The sequence below is a fragment of the Colletotrichum destructivum genome, chromosome 4, assembly GCF_034447905.1.
Source record: "Colletotrichum destructivum chromosome 4, complete sequence".
Taxonomy (NCBI): domain Eukaryota; kingdom Fungi; phylum Ascomycota; class Sordariomycetes; order Glomerellales; family Glomerellaceae; genus Colletotrichum; species Colletotrichum destructivum.
Window position 1 is genome coordinate 600616 of NC_085899.1, and position 11137 is coordinate 611752.

At 57.6% G+C, this 11137-nt stretch overlaps 5 protein-coding genes across 5 annotated transcripts; all 5 read right to left on the reverse strand.

Moving 5' to 3' along the window:
- Positions 1–1149: 1149 nt before the first annotated feature.
- Positions 1150–1915, reverse strand: CDEST_06081 (uncharacterized protein). The gene is made up of 2 exons (XM_062922240.1): positions 1514–1915; positions 1150–1434 (listed from the first exon to the last, which is right to left on the reverse strand). The coding sequence occupies exons 1-2, from the start codon at positions 1702–1704 to the stop codon at positions 1290–1292; spliced, it is 336 nt and encodes a 111-aa protein (XP_062778291.1). The 5' UTR covers positions 1705–1915; the 3' UTR covers positions 1150–1289.
- Positions 1916–2495: 580 nt separating this feature from the next.
- On the reverse strand, positions 2496–3569 carry CDEST_06082 (Putative 2EXR domain-containing protein; the record flags this gene model as incomplete). Its single annotated transcript, XM_062922241.1, has 2 exons — positions 2496–3028; positions 3116–3569. The coding sequence occupies 2 exons, from the start codon at positions 3567–3569 to the stop codon at positions 2496–2498; spliced, it is 987 nt and encodes a 328-aa protein (XP_062778292.1).
- Positions 3570–4212: 643 nt separating this feature from the next.
- On the reverse strand, positions 4213–6301 carry CDEST_06083 (Putative batten's disease protein Cln3). Its single transcript, XM_062922242.1, has 2 exons — positions 5927–6301; positions 4213–5812 (listed from the first exon to the last, which is right to left on the reverse strand). Exons 1-2 carry the CDS (start codon positions 6066–6068, stop codon positions 4566–4568), a joined length of 1389 nt encoding a protein of 462 aa, XP_062778293.1. The 5' UTR covers positions 6069–6301; the 3' UTR covers positions 4213–4565.
- Positions 6302–6507: 206 nt separating this feature from the next.
- CDEST_06084 (Putative acyl-CoA N-acyltransferase) lies at positions 6508–8696 on the reverse strand. Its single transcript, XM_062922243.1, has 2 exons — positions 6943–8696; positions 6508–6864 (listed from the first exon to the last, which is right to left on the reverse strand). Exons 1-2 carry the CDS (start codon positions 8397–8399, stop codon positions 6747–6749), a joined length of 1575 nt encoding a protein of 524 aa, XP_062778294.1. The 5' UTR covers positions 8400–8696; the 3' UTR covers positions 6508–6746.
- A 541-nt stretch (positions 8697–9237) lies between these two features.
- CDEST_06085 (Putative calcium uniporter protein) lies at positions 9238–11131 on the reverse strand. Its single transcript, XM_062922244.1, has 2 exons — positions 10613–11131; positions 9238–10535 (listed from the first exon to the last, which is right to left on the reverse strand). Exons 1-2 carry the CDS (start codon positions 10962–10964, stop codon positions 9418–9420), a joined length of 1470 nt encoding a protein of 489 aa, XP_062778295.1. The 5' UTR covers positions 10965–11131; the 3' UTR covers positions 9238–9417.
- Between the last annotated feature and the right edge of the window lie 6 nt (positions 11132–11137).

Sequence of the window (11137 nt, forward strand, 5' to 3'; positions counted from 1 at the left end):
CCGATGCAACCAACCTCTCGCAACGGCATGCCGCCTTTCCCATGCTATTTGGCCGGCTGGCTGGGTATTGATGCTTCGGTTTAAGCTCATGTGCCAAGCCTACGCGCCAAGTGGTGTTTATTCCAAGGATCATGCAGTGGTGGACCTGACGTTGATGGCCACGTTCAAACCGCCTCTTCTTGGTGCTCGGATTTACGGACATACACAACAAAGAGTGGGCGCAAGTTGATGAATGAAACAACAAAAAGACGGGTCTCGAGAAACGCTTCCTAAGCACGTAGGGGAATTAAGGGAATCAGAGCCCCATGTGTTGTCATGCTCGAGTCGGCCCGTCGTGTCCCAAAAACTTTCAATGATGTGGATTGGAACTGGGGCCTCTGGCTTAGATAACAAGCAATAAGCATGGCTGGCCCACCAAGCAAGAGATGACTAAACCCCCTTGTAGGAAGAGCGCGCGCTTGTGACTATTTTGAGTCTCTGGCTGCTCGGCACAACGTTTGCTTTGCATGGTACGGCATCAAAAGGTCTTAGAAATGGTCTTGTAGCCTTCGAGATTCGACCACTGTGGCATGTTCACTAACACCCCGCATCCCTGCGTCCCGCCTTTACGACGAACCCTTGGTCTTTAGGTCTGGTCTGCTTGGGCCGCGAACTCAATAAACATCTTTTCGCTGCTGACATTGCGCTTGATCCTAGCGAGGGGTTTGCTAGGATGATGTTAACCCCGAGTTGTCGTTAAGACGGTCAAGAAGTCGGACAGCTTGTTGTGGTTCCCGCAACGGCCTTGCCGTTGCCACCTTACTAGAACACTGCTTTCACGCCAACAATTATTCAGCTTTTTCGGAGCTATCCAGGCTGCAAAAATACCTCGTTTATGTCTAATGAAAACGTTGGTCAATTATTTACATAGTGATGAGTCGATGCCATTAGTGGAACGAGAAGTTCTGTAACAGAACCTAGTTGGAACGAGGAACTTCAATTTTTGTGGTAACATATTTCGCCAACTTATGAGCAAGCTGTGATTTAGAAACACTTCGACTCGACATCTTGTCAAAAGAAGTCATGTAGGGGAGACGCGACACTTGTTTGTATACGAGAACCTGGCTAGCGAGCCCATATATACACTATATCAAAGTGTTGGGGCCGAGTCACATTAATAACATAATTTGATTTGTGAAACTGAGTTGATGGTGTAACCATACGTCTTGTCGGTTCTCACGCCGGCTCCTCTACCGACTTCAACTGTTCCAGACGTTCAGAGTGAACTTCCAAACCTGCACGTCGTGAACTCACTTCCTCGGCGTGACCTTCTCAGCTAGCCTATCAAACTCGCCTTTCTCCATCACCTTCCCCTGGCCCTTGGACTTGCCCGTCAGGTGGACGAGATATCCGCCCACGGCCAGCCCCGCCGCCGCAATCGCCGCCAACGTCGGCCTAAGCAGCCGTCAGCAAACGTCACAGGGAAACTTCCCTCGGAAAAGGAGGGGGGGGTATGATTGGGTTCCAAACTCACCAGCTCTGGGACGGACCGCTGCTGGACGGCACGGGCTCCTGGCCGCCAGGGCCGCCGAGGTCGCCGTCGCCGTCGCCGCCGGGCTTGCTCGTGCTCCACCTCACCTGCCGCGACACGGGAGAAGTAGCCGCTCTGGGGACTGGTCGCGCGAGGGCGAGACGGCGGATGGTGAGGGATCTCAGGGCTGCCATTTTTGTTGTCTGTGTGTTTGGGTATGTGTATTTCGAGGGTATTTGCGACTCTGTAAGGTTGTAAGGTAGGCTTTTTCCGGATGCAAATATTGTTCCGTCGTCCAAGAGACTATGTCGGCTCTTTTCGTGTGGTAATGTCCGAGGCGAAATGTTTGATGTCGACGATCACAGCGATATTGATGTTGCTGAACAATGGGTGAGGTTCATGTTAAGTTGAGACTGGGCACGCAATTGATTGGTAGTGACGACACCAACTCGCAAGTCGATCCGGGGGCGGAGGAAATGCGTCATATGTGCATCATCACCAGCCGCATCCACGCTCCCTTTTTGGCGTTTATCCAATCATTTTGTTACACTACCTCAGGGGGAATCTGTCCCTGATGTACCGTGCCGTGTTCTAGAAGCCGGTGCGGCTCTGTATGGACTTTTTGTAGCACTTCACCTCTTACAATCCTTCTGGACGTGGTCGAAAAGGTCTCACCTGCCACAAGCCGCTCAGGTTCCTTTCCTTGCACGGGTTTGTGAACTAAAGTCATCTATTGATGTCTATACCCGCTAAGCTAAATTACTCGGGGATTCACTGTATCCTACCCGAAATCAAGTTGCGAAAATGCCAGAACCTCCGTGAGGCCTTCTTGTCCCCTATTCCAATGCCGTGATGCGTAATACACACGGTGGATGGAGACATGGAGGAAATTCATGCGACTTGTGCCCTCGTGGAGTCGTAATAGTTAGCATCCGTCGTGCCTTGCGTAGTGGTCGCGGCTCGCCAAAACCCGCGCCGCGTCGCATCAACGAGCACGACCTGGAGGATGCAGATAATGCCACGGACACTCCCACAAGTCCATATTCGGCTCCCCCAGACTCGTCTGGCCATCGATCCTCACAACCACGGTGCGTTGAGGCTCAGCCCATGTCACCGGCAAGGAGCGCCACGCCTTGACCCGGGGCGGCGTCCAGGCCCTGGTCTTGGGCACGACACGCACTTCCGGCTCCTTCCAAAACCCCCCCTCGTCGGTCATGGGCCGCTCGTCTATGCTGAGGTCGATGGCGTGGTAGACGTCGTCCAGGATTGCGAGCAGGGCGTGGCGCTTCTGCGTCTGCTCGCGGCGCCTTCTGCCAGGTTCGCCCGGCGGCAGCGTGTTGAAGACCACGAACTTGACGAAGAGCGTCAGTTTCCGGAGGCGCGGGAAGTTGCGGATGAAACGCACGCCGGCTCGGCTGCCATCTAAGCTGTCCCAGCTCGAGTGCAGGCCCCATTGCATGGCAAGGTACTGGAGGTTGGCGAAGTGGTCGGCGTCCTTCATGTTCGGTACGGGCGGTACTAGGGTTTGTCATCAGCTCACGGGGCCTCGGGCGAAGACGAGACTCAAGGGGGGGGGAGGCAAGACTCGGGAGGGTTGAGACTCACCTTGGTAGACCAGCAACGTATCAACGGCAAAATTGATATGAACGCCCCTGCCCTGCTTCTTGTGCTCGCGGGTCAGATACAGCACCTCTAACTGGCCCTCTCGCAAGCCCCGTCGGTTGCTGGTGACGTTCAGCAGCTCGGTGCGAGACTCACGGCAGACGTGGAGGAGGGTCGGCACGGGGCGGTAGAGGTCGAATGAGTCGTCGCTGAGCATGAGGCGCTGGTAGACGGCGAACCCCCTGGGCTGGTAGCCGGATATCGTCTTCTTGTTCAAGACGCGCGTGACGACAGCGGGTGGGCAGGCGGCAAGGGCGGCAAGGTTCCATATCTGGGCGCGCAGCTCGGGCGGCAGCGAGCCGAAGAGGTGGAAGGCCTGCAAGGGCGTTTCATCGGTGAGCTCCAGGGAAGCCAGACCGGCGCTGAGGAGGAGGTATCGTGATGACGGAGAAGCCATGGTGTATAGTGAGTCTGTGATATCAATTTTTATTACCTGTTGACTTCTTATCAAGGTAAACACAAGAGGAATTCGGCAAAGGCATGGAGAAGCAGCTGGATCAAGTCGGTCTATCTAGAACAGCTCAGTGGGTTGGTATAAATAGGACGTGGTGTGGTATCAAGGCAGATAGACCCTGAGGCGGTTAGTATGGGCGAAGTGAGTGACGAGGCACATGTAGGTGAAATTAGCAACATGAGGGAAGTGAGTGATGAGGTATACACAAATAAGATACGTAATAAGAGTGAAGTAAGTGACGCAGTATTATGTTAGTGTGGCCCGATGTTTGGGTCGAGACGAAGCATGAGAGAGATTATGTGATGGCCACGACGCGGCGAGTCTAGAAACATTTTTTTCCTCTTCTCCTCAGACTATTTTCCAGTATTCTAGGGATTGAATAGACAATTAAGTCCAACGTTGGGCGGACTAAGTCCAGAAACCGCATGATGCTAACAAGCACGAAAACAACACATAAAACGAGTCAAGGGACAACGGTATCACGCAACGGTGCATTCCACGTCTGACTGAGAGGCTCTGACCCAAGGACCAAGGAAAGAGACTTTGAAATGACGAACAAGAATCCTTGCCGTCACCGTGCTGACCGCCGTATCAATGCCCGGTGGCCGCGGACCGATACGTTCTCATCCAATCTGTCACTCTCACTCTTTCCTTGTTTGACCTTCATGACATCTGACATTCAAACAGCCTTGTTCTAAATTACGTGTGTACAACAGGTGGTCTATTTACCCTGGCCGCTGTCTCTCGGGATCACTAGCGGTACTCATGCGACGATCCACACACTTGTCTCGCACAGCTGACCCTGCCCTTCTACTTGAATGGGCTTATGCTCTATACGTTGTTGACTCTCACTCATTGGGGAACCGCGGGGGGAGGGATTCTGTTTGAATGAATTGTCTGGCTCCGACCCAAGAGGGCTAACTCATATCCATCCCGTCCTCACCCGACCTTGATCTGGCGACACCAGTCCCGCCCCTGTGACACCTGCCAGTTGCACAACTGCACCTCCAGCAAGATGCCCAAGAACCCAGCGATGCAGATGCCGCCGCTGTCGCTGACGCTCGTCGCCCCGAGGCTGAACTCGCGGTCCTCGCTCGGCACCGTCTCCATGATCTCGGCGAACGTGTTGACATAGACGGCGCCCCCGAGCAGGCCCTCCCAGAAGACGACGGCGAAGACGACGTACACGGACGGGAGGAAGTCCAGCACCGCGTGCGACGTCAGCAGCGCGAGGTTGCCGACCTGCAGTAGCGACGGCAGGTACAGGCGGTGAATGCGGAAGAAGGGCGTCGAGGACCGCGAGATGAAGACGCCCAGCTGGTACAGGAACCCGTACATCGGGTAGAACTCGCGGAACTCGGTAAACGGCGACGACGCCAACGGGAACAGCAGCGTCGGCGCCACGCCCTGGTTGATCGTGTACTCGGCCACATACACGAGCAGCAGCGGCAGCATGTACGGGAAGAAGAGCGCCCTCGCCCTCGCGAGGTTGTGCGCGAAGCTGCTATCACGCTGCTGATGATGATGATGCCCCGACTGCTGCGCCGAGTACGCCGCCGAAGTGACCGATGGGCCTGGTGCAAGCAGCGCCGAAGACGCCGCGTCGCGCGGCATCTCCCCGACGTCCTCGTCGTCGAGGTCCCGCTCCGGCACCGCCGCGTACCCCTTCCCACCGCCCGCGCGCAGGGGTCCCTTGGGCAGCACAACGAAGAAGCTGACGAACATGATGGACGGCAGGCACGCCGAGAACAGAAGACTGCTGCGCACCGTGAACCCCCACCAGTCCGTCATGAGGACGTACAGCCCGGCACCGACAAGCCCCGCGGCGCCCGTGCCGCTGCCCCAGCCCGCCAGACTCGCGGGGCCGTAGTAGTGCGTCAGGCCGAGGAAGCTGAGCTCGCCGCCGCCCGAGCTGAGGCTGGCGATGACGACACCGACCATCTTGACGGCGACGGAGCGGCCGGGCGGCGTCAAGGCGACGAGGAGCATGCCGGTGCACGAGAGGGCAATGAGGACGAGCACGCGCAGGGCGTAGGGCACGCGGTGGATGAAGTAGGGGGCGACGAGCTTCGTGAAGAAGGACGGCAGCACGTCGGCGAGCAGGACGACGCCCTTGGGCACCGAGGAGCCGACGAGGTCCTGGGCGGCCGAGAGGATTATTACGTACAGGACGTTGTTGATGAGACCTGGCGGAGGCACGCATTCACGTTAGCATCACGGCTCTTTGTTTCTCTCTTCTTCTTCTTCTTCTTCTTCTTTCAAAAAGAAATGTCGGAGGGGAGCGAAGAAGGGACCGGTACCGAGAAACCAAAAGGCCACGACGACCTGCGTGTCGGCATGTCGGAGGAGCGCGGAAACGCGGGCGCGGTACAGCGACCACGACGAAGACGGCGACCCGGGCATCGGGAGGAAGCCAGAGGACGAGGGCGATCGGCCGGTCATGGTCCACTACAGCGCGGTTGTCGGTTCCCGCGGCGAGAAGGCATCTAGAAGGGGGGGAGAAAGAAAGAGAGAAAGAAACGAGGTGCGGGCAGATACGTCTTATCTCGACACTTCGGATGGAGGATGATGAGGGGGGAGAATGTGGTTATTGCGCTGGTTGGTTGGGTCATGGGCGTTCTGATCTAGCTTGGTCCCATGGTTTCGGTACGTCGGACATCGGTCACAAGATAAGGATGTCTCAGTGGGGCGATAAGGCCGGTGGAACGGATGCTTAGCCAATGATAAGCCTAGATGAGATGGGCCACGGAAGCTCTCGCTGTGGCCCTGCTGGGACATCCCTGTCCAGGCCACGCGACGGAGGACAACAGCGTGACGTCGTGGCGTAAAGTGGCCGTCTACCTCGTTGAAACAGCAGTCCTTCCGAGTCAGTCCCAATTCCATCCATTGAGTCTCGTCCATTGTAGAGTATACATGTCTGTAATGCTAGCTTTGATTTCGATTTAATCCGCCTCTATATGAGCCGAGCATCGGGTATCTCCTGTCTGTAGTTGGCCAATAACATCTTTCACATCGGCCTCTGCGCCATTACATGCCTCATTCTCACCAAAGCATGCCAATGCCACTTCGCCGCCTCCGAGCCAACTCTGAAGCACTCTAAAACTTCCCTTCTGTGTCTCGTCACAAAGCTGGCCCCTCCCACGCATCTCTATTCAGCCTCATCAGGTAGGATTGCTTGTGGGGGAACGCAACCTCCCGCTCCTTGGCGAAGCCGGCTTGTTGCAAATGCTGCAGGAACCTATTGTTTGCGCAGTTAGCTCATCGCTGACCTTACAAACCGACCAAGAAAGTGAAGGGGGAAGGGGGGTCTATTCACCTCGCGTTATCGATGCGCGGCTCCAGACACACATGCATCGTCCGGTAGTCGTCCGTGAGACACCAATGCACCAGGCTCGACAGCCACGCCGGCACCCGACCACGCGCCCACTCCTCGCCCACAAAGACGTGAACGCCGCGGTCGTAATCCCCGGCGTCGCTGCCGAGCTTCTGTCCAAGCACGTCCTCTTTTACCCAGTATATCTCAAAGTATCCAAACGGCACGCCGTCCCACATGCCAATCACCGGGAACGAGTGCTTCGAGTCGAGCGCGTTGCTTAGGAAGTCGGGCGTGTAGTCCCCCCAGAACTTCTGCACTCGCGGGTTCGCCAGCCACGACCGCAGCAGCGCCGTGTCGGAGAGCGTCGCAAGGTGACTGTTCTCGGCCGCTTTGGGCCCGACGGGTCCAAGATACGGCACGGCGTCCGGCGCGAGGGATGCGACGCGGAACGACAGGTACCGTCCCACGCTCGGCACGAACCGGCAATAAAACACCTCCCCCATGCGGCCCGGCTTACGGCGGATGGGATGCCGGACGCCGTTCGTTACAGTGTACATCAACGGCGCCGGCGGGTAATACGTCGGGAGATGGGAGCTCGAGTAGAACGGACCGATGGGGAAGCTTGGCGTCGTGACCATGGACATGGGCGGCGGGCCTCCGGGTACGTCGACGTCGGATCGGCCCCCCGTCGACTGGTGAGGGGAGTGTATGGGCGTATGGTGCCGCGAGTGGGTGGACTCGGTGCGAGCCGGCGAGCTCGGGCGGCTGCCGGCCGGAGACTCTGGGTAGGTCGAGGCGGCGCTCGTGCGCTGCAGCGTGAAGAGGAACAACCGTCCCGGTATCTGCCAGAACATGCGGCGAGAGACGAACATCTGCGACCACTCCTCGCCGTTGTCCTTGATGTTGGTCCCCACGGCCGAGTCCAGCGAGGCGATCAGCCCCATGCGCTCCAGCTTCGGTATCAGGTTCCTGCCGCGCAAGACACCGTCGCGCTTGATGTTGATGCGCCACTCGCCCTTCGGTCGTGCCTTCTCGGGGGTAAACCTCGATGCGTCGGTCGTGAGGTAGGGCGACGGCTGGTGCTGGTGAAAGTACCAATAGAGTGTGACCCAGAGCATCATGGCGATCTGGCGGGTCGGGCTGGCGGCGGGCTTGAACTCGGTGCTCGAGGGCTGCGATATCGACGAGATGAAGAGGTTATCGTTCTGCAGGGTGGGCTGCTTGAAACTGTGGACGTGACGCCGGCGGGCGCGTGCGCACTCCCCGTCGCTCTCGTCGCCGCCATCGGCGTTGTCAAGGACGGGCTTATCGTCCTCGGTGTTGAGCACGATAGTCCAGCCGATGGGGAAGGGGTTGTTGTGCGTGTTCAGGTCGTGCGACTTGAAGAATAGACCCGCGAAGACGGGTGTCACTGTAAACGTTTGCCCGTCCGGCAAGTGGATGATTTGCGGAGGCATCGCTGTGGATCTGCCCGCAGCGGCCTCGACACTAGCCCAAGCTTGAGTTACTGGTGGAGGGGAAGGTAGGGGACGGGGGGTATGATGGAGGGGTTACCTAGGGCACGAGGAGGTACAGGTACTGGTAGGGGCAAGAGAATGAGGAGTCGGGGGTAGGCCTGGAATAGGAAGACAGCGGGGTAGATCAGAGCTCTCTCACTCTTTCTTCTCTCTCTCTCCTCGGAGTGATATCGAGCAGACAGTCTTATGTACCCGATCGCCGCACGACGTTGATATGCGCGTCGGGCTGATGCAGGATTCTCGTCAGATCCGGGGACGGCTTCTAGAGCCCCTTCTGGAACGAGGAAGCAGCCATTCAGTGAAGAGCCATATGCGAGGTAGCGAGATTCTGACAAACAGGGACCTGTTGGTTGGGTGGTGGCATGACGATGCGTTAATCAAGTGGGGTGAAGCTTTCTTGTTGGCGTCGGCGGCGGCGGGGTGGTGTCGTGAGACGGGCGCACTAGGCACATGCAAAAAGCGGTACGTGCCATTCAGAACTCTCTCCCTCTAGGTACCTCCCAGCAAGTGGTTAGGCTGGGATGGGAAAGGGTGGGGACAGTGAACGGTTGAAAGCGGAGATTCTCGGTAGAGCCGAAATGACCCACCCCAGCTCCCCTCACCGGCCTACACCGAGCGTGGTCTTTGGTCATATGGGCTGTTGCTGGCCAGCCCACTACCCGCAGGCCGCCGCTAGAACACGCCATCTTCACAAACGCGTCCTCTTCTGATCCTTTGCAGATCTCACCTTGGAACCCGAGCACGCGACAGTACCAAATCAGATGTTTTCCTCCCTAGTTTCTGGTCAAGCTGCGAAATCGTAACGTGAAATCAGAGTGCTCCTTTCGCTATGTGTTCTCCGCTCCGGGGGTATGCTCGTTGCTATGATGCCCTAAGTCTAAGGTACGCAGTATGATAGGGCTGGTGTACAGGGTATCGTACAAAGACGCGCACATACAAATCAACACGCAACGATGCGTTACGATGTCTTCTTGTCCTCACTCTTCTCCCCTGACTCCTTGGACCCCTTCTTGTCGTCCTTGCGCTTGTGCTCTACGCGTTCGGCCTCCTCTGCGTCATCCTCGTCATCGTCTTGCCTTCGCCTCGAGCCCTTCTTCTCCTTGTCGAGCACCTCCTGGACCTCCTCGCCGCCGAGGTCCTTGGTCTCGTCCCAATCAACGTCGTACTCGGTCGCCACGAATCTGATCTCCCGGCGCAGCGAGTTGGCTTCTTGCACGAGAGCCTCCCACGTCGCGGGGTCGAACCCGCGCTCCTGGTAAAGCGCCTGCTGCCGCTTCGACACGGTGATGTTCAGCGCCGCCTTGTAGCTGAGGTCCTTGCTAATGTACAGGAACCAGAGATAGCCGCCCATGATGGTCGACAGGCCGGCGAGGTACGTTACCGGCTCGACGAGGTCCCAGCCAAAGTCGGTGTGGAACGTGACGTAGTAGACGACGCCCCACCAGCCGGCAAGCAGAGCAAAGCCACCCTGTGCGAGACGGTGGGCTCCGCGATGCGCGAGGTAGTCGCATTCTTGTTTGATCTTGGCCAGCTCTTCGACGCGGCGAGACATTCTGCGCAGTCTGATGCGCATGTAGTATGTCCTGTCGTTGAAACTGGGCACTGCTACGCGCAGCTCCTGGTCGTACCCCTCGATGCCAATGGAGAACTCCCGTCCGCGGGCGGCATCCCTGATGAAGTCGCCGACCTCTGTGCTGCTACTCCAACGCACCCAGTTCGTGTCATCGCCGTCCTTCTTTGGGCCCTCGTGGCCGAGACCCGAGTACGACGCTACGTTGCCCTCCTGCTTCTGCGACGCGCGCTTGTCCGGCTTGGTCTCTTTGTGGTCGGCCTCGGCGCGGAAGTAGATCTTGGGGATTCGTTCGCGGCGGCCGTCGTCGATGGGCGGGATCTCGGCCTGGAGTAGCCGTTCGAGGTACGACAAAGGCTGCTGGGGGTGGACGAGCAAAGCCAGCGGTGCGATGTCCTCCCTTTCGTCGTCATTCTTGGGCTTCTGCGTGATCCGCGATTGCTCAGCATGGAAAGGAAGCGGCAGGATGAGCTTCAATAACCTCGTTGGTGTGGTGAGTAGCCGTCCTAGAATTCGGGGCGTGAGCACAAGAGGCAAACGAAACGCGCTTGGGCGCTGAAAGATGCATGAAGGGCGTACGTACCTCGAGTCTTGTCCCCGTTGGTGGGATCTTTGGACGATTCCCGCTGGTCGAGCTCGTTGCCAGCACGATGCCATGGCCTCTCATCTTGTTTCCGCAGGGCGATCAGCTCATCCCGCTCGAACTTCTCCTTGTCCTCCTTCTTGTGCATGTCATGCTGGCTTGCCTTCTTGGCCTTGGCATCATCGATGTCGCCTCGAAGCTTTGCAGACAGACGGAACGCGCGTGCCGGCGCTGGGGCATGGGTGCCGATGCCGAAGCCGGCTGGGCGAAAAGCTTGACTGAGAGAACCATACTTGGGGCTGAAGCTGCTGGTAGGGAGTTGCAGGCATACGCGACGGAACGCGTAGCTCATTTCGATATCGTGCGGTCGTAGTAGGATCGTGTTGTATCCGGTTTTGTTTCTTTTTTTGGAGAGAGGTTTTAGTCGACTAAGATAGACTGGACATTTCCATTATTTGATAAATACTTCATCGAGGGACCCAGGCTTCCCAGGTTACCCGGCAGGCAGGTAGACATTGGCGTTGT